Consider the following 9,735-nt stretch of genomic DNA (forward strand, 5'->3'; position numbering starts at 1 on the left):
AGAATGTTCTCAGGATCTGCTCTCTTCTGTTTTGCAGCAAAACTCTGCCCTTCCCATCAAAGTAAAGACTCTGCTAGTAATTCCTGCTTGTGTCCTCCTTTCCTAGATCCCTTCTCTGGGCATGTGTTTTTGTGAAGAGCTTAAAGAGGAGAACAAATGGCAGATGGTTAATCCACCAGTGAAGACGTTAACTCATGGAGCAAATGCAGCATTTAATTGGAGAAATGGCATCCTAGACGACTAGAAGCCCAGCTCTGTCTTTGAAATTGTCAAAAAGACAGTTTATTATTCAGCACAGTTGAGGAATTCATCCACAATACTTACAGCTTGTGGGAATTACTCTCTCTGAGTTGTCTAAGCACAGTAAGCACTTCTGAGTTTGGTGCCTGATATATTTTTTTTTTATTTCAGTGACTGAGAAGAAGGAACTGGCATAAAAGTGAGAAATAACTCTTCAGAGAATATAGAATATAGAATGACCTGATTGTAAATTCCATTGCAATTCTATTCCAGGCACTAAAGAAAACATTGTTGCATTTTCCGAGAGCAAAATATAGCCAATAAGAATTACTTTTTTCATGCACTTAGAAATTTTCAGACAAACTGAGATATTTGGACTGCAAAAAGTCATCTAGACCATTCTCCCACCTGAAGAGGAGATCAACGCTACCTAAACCAATTTCCTATTGACTCTTCCAGTTCTGTGAAAGTATGAGAGGAGGGGAAATGTCATACTGATTATTTATTTACCTCTTCTACAAAGGGAGCTCATTTGCTATCACAGCAGGTTCTCCACTCAGTGATTCTAAAATAGTTCATATTGCGAACCAGACTCAATGATTTCTTTTCAAAGAAAACTGAACCAATTACTTTAATGTCGCTGAAAAGAGACAGATACCTGCGTTGCTGTACTGGCAACAAAACCCAGCGTGAGCAACTCTAACTGCCGAATGTTTCCTGAGATGGCACTTGTGGGACAACAGCTTTAGTTTGTGTTGTTCTATGCCAAATTATATAAATGGTAACACACCCATCCGGATGGTTCACCTGAGACGCTCTTCTCTCGGTTACTTTTTTGGTTAAGGAAACATAGCCCCAGAATCTTATGCACAAACAGGAACATGCCTTTCCACTGGCTTGGACTTCCTTTCTAAACGATCCTCTCAGATAACCACCTTTGAGAAAGCACAAGCATTTGTTGCGATGAGAGGAAAAAATTGAGGTTTCTCTTTCTCTCTTAATATGACTGACAAGGTTTTCATTTTCAGTCTTCATCTCCCCGTTCCTTCTTGACATGCCTCTGCATGCTCGCCAGCAACCTCAGAGCCCATCTAGCATTCAGGCTTTGGGGCTGAGCACCCTGTGATAAGTGCCCTTATCTGTGGGTGTGGAGACTTCCTATCTCAGTCTTGCATCTGAAAGGGCTCGGTCTGACTTTCCAGCTGTGGCCAAGTCCCCTGAGCTGTTGCTTTTCTAACAGCACTGTATTTTTAAAGTGAAACTCAAATGCCCCCAGAGCCAGGAGAGGAGCTCTTTGGTTAGAAACTGATGGGAGGGAGCGTGGGACTGCATCTCCAGCAGGCGAGCTGAGCGGCAGCGGTGGGAAAAGGCGGAAATCCCGCGCACCGCCGCAGCCGCTCCTCACTCCAGGAAGGGAGGCTGTACTGCAGCGCTGAGGAGGCTGCATCTCGGCTGCTGCCCCGTGTCTCGCTGTCATCCCCTCGCCACAGCCGAGACGGGTGGGTGTGAGGAGTGATGGTTTTGCCCTGACCCCGGAGCGTGGCCTCCAAGAAGAGCTCTGAGTCAGAGCTTGTACCTCAGAGAGGCCGTAACAAGAAAACTGACAAGGAGAAGACGTGGGTGACGTCTCCACGGTGCACCCGGCCACACTAACAGCACCCGACAGCCATCTCCGATTAACCCGCTGCACTGCCCCAGGCTGCGGTCAGTCGTGTCTCCTTGGACACGGAGCAGCAGAGGAGCCGTTTCCCACCCAGCAGCGCTCCCTCGGGATCTTCCCCTCTGCAGACGCTGCTGCTTTTGGCGTGATCTGCCCCGCTTTTATCGAGCCACGGGACGGATACCACAGGAGAAGCCACGAGGGCTGGACTTGAGCGCCATCCCAGACGCCAATGGCAGCGACGGGCCTGGCCACCATGCTCTGCCAGGGGTTGGCTCGCTGGGACGAGCATCCTGCGTGCGTTAGTGCAGGCGTCCGCATCGAGCTTATCCTAGGGATAAGGGCCTACGGATGGGGACCCGGCCCCGGTTTTGTCACGCTGTGAAACGCTGCCACCTGGGGAGGGAGCCTGGACGAGGCACGGAGAAGGAGGAGGGACATGTTTTCTCCTCCTTAGGCAACGTGCCCGCCCCCAGGGCACAAACTTGGCACTGACGGAGCAGAAAGAGAAGCAGGAAACTTCCCCCAGGTACAGGAGTGTCCAAAGCTGTTTAGAAGACTGGTCATTTTTAAAGTGTTATTGAGGTAAAATTTCAAGTGTTTTCACGGGAAACTTTCCCCTACCTATTTACAAATAAGAGTTTTTTTCCATAGTATCTCATATTAATTATGCTGTAAATACCAGTTTGGGTTAGAAATATGGGTCTTCCTTTAAAATAACAAAATGAGACACAAAATAAAATCTCTCCCTTCACCCAATAAGCACTAAAGTATTTCTCAACATGGTTCTATTCTGAAAAATAATCTTCAAAAACAGCATCTTACTGTTTCTTTGAACAGCCTTCCTAAGCTGCCACCACAGCAATGAAATACATCTCCTTGCTTTTCAGTCCTATTGGCCTGCAGAAATAATGCAACTTAAAAGCCGATGTACCCCGCTCTAATCCTGTCAGCGCTATCATCTATGAAGCTCCTACCAGCAGCAAGTGTGTGCAGCCCAGCCCAGCGGGCAGGTGCCAAGAGGAGGTGGCCATGCTTGACAGAAGTGCCTCTCCATCTGGTAGGGCCTTCATTAGAGGTGGGGACATGGGAGAAGTTTTCAACTGGTTTGTCCAATCTTGGCATGCAATCAAAGAACCCACAGAATATAAAGAACACCATTTGCCAAAAAAACATGTTTATTATGAAGACTGCTAAGACATGGGATTTTGAACCAAAATCCCATAATGTTGTATGTATTTTTTGTTTGATATAGATGCACTCCAATGAATTTAAATTCGGTGAATGCAATGAATTACATTTCTTTGAATGTGGCAAAGAGGGTTTGAGGACTTCAATATTTCTCTTGCGGTGTTTTCCAATCCAGATACTGCAGTGCTGAGCAGGTGAGGAGAAACGCTTAGCTACAAAATACTTTAATGCCTAAAGACTGATCTGTTCCCGTTGCCCAAATTAACTGAACAGAAAGAACAACCGGCAGAGATAGCAAGCAACTGAAACTGGATGTCAATCTTTGTAATGAAAGGGCAAGGACAAGCTGTTCCATTCACAAGGACACCACTTTTGGTTTTCCTGGGACTCCAGCTGAGCACAAGTTCACCTCCTGAGAACGCTCTACAGGATCAAAAGTGAAATCATTTCCTTAACACGTGACTGTTCCTAGCTGTAAAAAATACTAGTTAGCAGAGAAAGAATTCCCAGACAGTGTGACGTGCTCATAATACCAAACAGATAGCTGGACACGGGTGAAATGACAAAATTGTCTCTGAAGGGTTTAAAGTTGTTTCTGTAGTAAGCAAAAGAAATAGGAAATGCGTTTCCAGTTTCTTCATTTTTATGCAACTCCAGGAAACAGATTTTACCTTTTCCTGTTTTAATTTTCTTCAACTTCATTACCAAAGGAGGAAAGCCTCATGATTTTCTTTAAGTTATGCACTTTAACAGATGCTTTTAGTAGTGCCTAGAGAGTGTGAATGTTTTGTTTAATCTTAAAAAATGAAAAGGGTAAATTCCTTTGATAAAGGTCTGTAGTGGTATGTAGTGGTATTAACCCATGGTGACACCTTGTGGGAAAGCAAAATCACAAAATTATTTACCTACATATGATCTAGAGTGATTGAGGGAGAGGGGGAAGCAACAGTTGTTGTTTTGAACAAGAGTGAAGAACACTGTAATAGTCATTCCTATCGTACCCTTTGTAAGGAGAAAAACATGGAAATTTATCATTTGGTAATGTTTGGGGATACTTTTAGGCAGAACCTTTTGAAGAGACTTTTGAGTCCAGATCTTCTGATAAGCAAGAGGAAAAAAAAAACAGTGACTGTTTTGTTCCTGATTTTCCCAAAGCCTTGTTCCTTGTGCTGAAGTGTCTACAGAGAAGCCTGAAAGCATTCTGGGCGTTCTGAGTCTAACCCCTAGTTTAGGACCATGTTCAGTTTCTTTATCCTCCAGGAGCATACTGGACTGTAATCAAAACACCAAAGCACTCACTGGACATAGCTTGAGTAGTTTTGCAATGAGGCTTGGATTCACATTCTTTGCTGTTTCCCCCACTTCTGCTTGCACCTTACCCCTCTTGGGGGGCTAGCAGCCTCCCCCTTTGCCTCAGCCCCCACTAAAAGGAAAGTCCCAGCAGCCTGCTGTGTTCGAAGGTGACTTCAGCATCATGTGGCAGCAGAAAACTACTGTTCCCTTCTTCTCTTCCACTTCTGCAGCTCGGAAGATATTGGCTAGAAACCCCACTAACCCAGCTTCTGAAGGCACCTGCAAGGCCACTTCCCCATCTCTGAAACAGCCAGATCTCACATGATCTCTTTGGGATCATGCCAATCTGCTTTTGATATTTTAACTCTTTTTACCTAAGTCTTTGTACTCCCCCAAAGGGGAATCAACCATCAGTATCACTGTCTGTATTCAAAGGAAGCTGGAGGATCTGTTTTTTAACATGAGCCCTCAAACCTGTGCCCCCAGCTAAGCAGGAAGCTGGGCCTGAACAGGGTAGCAGGGAATTTGCTGGTGACAATTACTACCTGAATGCATATGACAAGCTGGGAAAGCATTAAAAAGCCATGGTAAAGATGAGGTCACCCTACCTTCTTCTGTGAGAAGACAATACAGGACTGCTCTCCACATTTCCCCAGGGGCAATGACAACCAACATCTCCACTGGGTCCGACCCTGTGTGTCCTGTAGAGATTGGGTTCCATGGGTGAGGTACTGCTCCATCCTAAATCATTTTCTGCTGCTGCGAGAAACACTCAGGTTCAATAATTAACTTAGTGGCTTTTTCTCTGTGCTCTCTTCAGTCAGAGGAGAAGGAAATTGTGAGCAACTGCCAGCAGTAGCCCATGAGGGCTTTGCTGCCATGAGGCTGGTGTGGTGGGAAAACCCTGCAACAAAGTATTAGCCTGGTACCTTGTGCTGACTTTTCCACTGGAGCACCCAAATCTCGAGTGGCTCTTAGGAACTTCTAGTAATGTGAATGCTGTGTATCTGTGCAGAAACTGCCTCTGCCTATTCCTTCAGGGACAAATTGTGCAAAAAAATCCCAAAGGTAGCACCTCCTGCTGCTAAGGATGCAAAGAATAAAAACAAGACCACAATGCTAGAACCATTTAACCTGACTCATCTGAAGGTGCTTCCTTAATAGAACTACTTGTATAATTAAGCGTTTGGAGGATCAGGGATTAAATCCATAACATTTTGATATTCAGATACCACTGGGGGAAAAGAAAGCAAATGGAGAGATGCTACCAACATATGTGTGCTTTTTAATTCACAGCAGGTATTTGTGTTGCAATCTGTTTAGGAAAAATCATTAATGCAGTTTTGACAGAACACACTTAAAATACAATGATTTTGTTTCTGTACCAAGAGGGAGCAATGTCTTTTAAAGCTCATTTGTTCCTAAATTTGTTAGATACTGAGTTGTCATTTCCCAGGTGTTCTGTCAGGTTTCTATTGTCACCTGTGGGCTAGCAAGCTGAATAAATAATACACAAAATAGAAACTATATGCACTATATCCTATTCTCCAGTTCCAGCTTACTCAAAAGAATCTTTCCTAAGCATCAGTCTTTATAAAAGATAGCAAGTCAGATATATGTAAAAAGGGGGTTTTATGGTCCCACGGTTGTCTCAGGAAGTTGTTAATTTATTATATAGCATGGTGTTTCGTTTAAAGTCGTATGGCAGATCACTGTACCTGAGGATGGTTCGGAAACTGATACAGCACAGGAGAGTAACTGTGCAATTTAAAAAAATCTCTAAAGAGTGGTTTGCGAAAGTATCTCTGCCAAAGCAAATATCTCTGTAATTATGTGGAGTGGGCAAATGTATCATAAACAATTGCTCTCCTGCATGAATGGAGCCAAGCTGTTTATTCCAGATGGAAGAATAAGGAAGGTACATGCAAATCTCTTTTATGGCTTTGTTTCCAACTTTATGTACACAGTAAAACTTCAGGCTCTGTGGACTGTGCTCTCATGCAGGGCTGTCTGTACATTTCACCGCTGCAGAAGAGCAAGAAGCTGCAGAAGGGCAAGAAGCTGCAGAAGACCTGCTTCTGTGCTGTAGCTCCTCTCTTCACTTGCCTGCACAGCTCAGCAGCACTTGGAGCAGAGATCTTTGTGCTCACGCCAGACCTAGAGAGGTGTTCCCACAGAGCCTCCTCAGCAGAGAACTGTGCTGATATTTAACCTTAATAAATAATGGCACTTACTAGCTCAGCTACAGCATTGTGGTAATGTGGCTACAACTTTGGGATCCTGAGCTGTTATCTGCAGAGCACCACTCTGTGCTGGGTGAATATATGAGTGAGCACAGCAGTGTGTTCCCTGCATTCTTTTACAGAGTCTAGTCACACCTTTTTATGTCCGTAAAAGAAGCACATTACAGATAACCTCTTTGCTGGGCCTACAAACCCTTTCAAGGGGACGTCATTGTTCAGGGTGTGTATGCAGGGAAGTTTTTGAATCAATTGTGAAAGCCATTTCATGTCTCCTTAACCCATTTTCTTCCCCTAACATTTGATCTCTGACATATTTGCCTTATTTCTAAACTAAAATTGATAAGATTCCCCAGGCTGAACACTTTAGAAAAGTACATAATTAAAAAAAGTCTACTTTCTACTGTATAAAAAATGTATTGGCCTCTAAAGGGACGGGGGGGAGACAGTCTGCGTGAACTCTTCCTGCACAATCCTCCTAGAAAAGAGGAAAGATGTTCACTCATGTGCCACTGCATGGGAGTCTTTTTGGGAGAAAAAAAAGTCCTGGATACTGCAAGGTATCCCCCTGAAGCCCCTCAAACTTGAAGGAAGTGAGGATTCATAAAATCTGGCAGACCAGAAGGGATGTTTCCATGGAAACAGTGCCATGGAAAACAGTTTAAATTTCCTTAGCATGAAGTGGAATAAAGAGGGAAAAGACTACTTTAGACAACAGGCCAAATAGGTCTCATTTCTCTTATCATCTGTGAATGTAAAATGTGCCTGTCTCTGAGAGAGACTTGCATTTTGAGGTGGAAATAGGTACACTGCGAGACCTCCTTGGTTTGAGAGGACTTGAGAACCCCAGGTGCCTCCTTTAGCTACAATGAACTCTCCTTGTCAACTCTAGGAAGAGTCCTGTCTTTGGGGAAGAAGTAGCTCTGAAAGTCAAGTACAATGGCATTTCCTAATTGTTTTTTAAGACTTGTGGAGCACAGATACTCTCAACACCATTTTTTTCATAAACAACTTGATATTTTGATGACAGTTATTGACTCTTGACCTCAGACTTACTCATATTGGCCTAAAGGTAATAGGTTTAAAGGCATAAAGTTAGGCATCTAAATCGATATTAGATAAATATGGTTAAAATGGTCTAATACTTTTAGAGAACACCTGTGCTGCCTTTGACGTAAGTCATTAAGACATCAGTGATAATCTGAGGATGAAAAGCTAGAAGGAAAGCTCTAAAGTCTTAAGTTCAACATCATATCTCAGCATTCAGCACTTGCTTTATTACATTATTTGGGAAGAGGTCTCAAATATGAGTGATCTAATACTATCTAAAATGGTCTTTGCCTGCTGCTGAAAAGTGAAGAGGCAGATGAGTGAGAGGGGCTTGGCACACTTTAGCAAAACAAGCTTTTGAGGGGATTTCCTCCCTTTCCAAAACAGGAATGCAGGTACTACTAAGCAGTTTACAAATTAGCCTTAGGGTATTTCTGGAAGTTACAGTGAAATGGAATGTCTCCACTAGCAAAAGCACTTGTATTTTCCAGAAGGAGCAAACCATCTTTTTAGGAGCACTTTTTAACATATCAGAGACTTCCACATGTCCTTAGCGGTCCTTGATTGCATTCCAGGTAAGATGCACTTTTCGTAGGTATACCACTGGAGGTCACTCGTGTACTAATAAACAGTACAGTACTGGATGCTAGGGGAAAAGGTAATTTCCTGCATCAGCCAATGAACTCAGCTTGAACTGAAGACTACCATAAAAATGGAAGTGAGTCGGGGTAAAACATGTTGTGCAGAGATTTCTCAAATTTACAGTGGAATATATTAAAACATGCAAGTAAACTATTGATTTGTAGGGTTTCATCAAAAGACAAAAACCCCGACTTTACTTGGATCTAGCTACACTAATATGGAAATGCAACACTTACATTCACCAAAGAAAGCAAAAAGAGGATGTGCAGTAAATGAAGAAGATAACCACTTCTAAAAGGGCTCACAGAAGTCACATTGGTGTGACAAAAACTGTAAACAAAATGACATGTCAGATAGGAGGGAAAAGATCATGTGAGAATTTTCTTGATGATATTTCTCACGATGACATTTCCAATAGCAGAAAAGTTTCAGGGAGAAGTAGTAAACTCTATTTATTTCATATATCTTGTCTCCTTATCAACACTTTCTGTTAATCTATTTTTATCAATAACTTTCACACGTCTGGGCGTATCTTTCCTGAAATTGTGAGTTGTAAAGAAAAGGAACTTGTTAAAATGTTTCCCCCTTTTCTGCTGAAATAAAATTTTAGTATAGATTTCCTGTTCTGAGGTGAAGAATAAAAAAATACGAGTCATGTTTCAGCAATATTGGTTCAATGTCTCTTACCCCGTCAGGGCCCAAACCGCCTATTTTACTTCAAAAGCAAGCTGCTACAGGCTGGTAACCCTTCATCTCAGGTTCCAGGCCCATCAACACTCATACCAATACTCTAACAATATGAGAAAGCCTGTTAAAGTCTGACACATACATGCTAACAATTAAGCTAGTGTTTACATATAAGTAGGAAAAAATGTTTTACAGCAGCTTTATTCACCTGCAAAAGAGGAGAAAAGATCCATCTATGGCATTTAGTGCTTGTGCAATATTTTGTGCAGCTCTGCCTTGCTCCATACTTTAAACTTCCTAAACTATTTATGTAATACCATTTGATTCTGATAGCTTCTAGTGGCTTCTGCAACTGGTATGTCTTGCAAGTTGTTTCTTGATTGAGAAGTTCTTGATTAAAAAGGGCCTGCAGGTTTAGTTGTTAACTGCCTGCTCATTAGGGAGTTCTGGGGCATCTACTTAGCTGGGAGGTAGGAATATAGCAGAGAGATTTTGGTACTTGTGTGGGTGGCAGAGTGTGAGGGGGGTATAAGCTCTGCTCCAAACAGTGTGGGATTGCGCTGCACCAGGGTGATGTGCTGCTGAGCCTCATCTCCAGCACTGGCTGAGAAAGTGCCCCTGGTGTGTCCAAAGGGGCTTCAGGAGGGGGATGTGGTACCCATGCCTGCAGCTGGAGGGTGAGCCCAGCTGTGGTTATGTGTGATGGTGGCCTCCCTGCAGGAGGTGTGCATG

General features: G+C 43.2%; 1 protein-coding gene across 1 annotated transcript in view; it reads left to right on the forward strand.

Annotated features, from left to right (window-relative positions):
• The window catches only part of UBASH3A (ubiquitin associated and SH3 domain containing A), a 31,509-nt gene extending 24,884 nt beyond the window's left edge, over positions 1 to 6,625 (forward strand). Inside the window, exon 14 of the mRNA XM_026097977.2 lies at positions 107 to 6,625. Within this exon, the coding sequence (XP_025953762.2) occupies positions 107 to 244 (138 nt within the window). The 3' untranslated portion in view covers positions 245 to 6,625. The remainder of the gene's footprint in view (positions 1 to 106) is intronic.
• The last annotated feature ends 3,110 nt before the right edge of the window (positions 6,626 to 9,735 follow it).

This window comes from Dromaius novaehollandiae, chromosome 1 (genome assembly GCF_036370855.1).
Source record: "Dromaius novaehollandiae isolate bDroNov1 chromosome 1, bDroNov1.hap1, whole genome shotgun sequence".
NCBI classification, from domain to species: Eukaryota; Metazoa; Chordata; class Aves; order Casuariiformes; family Dromaiidae; genus Dromaius; species Dromaius novaehollandiae.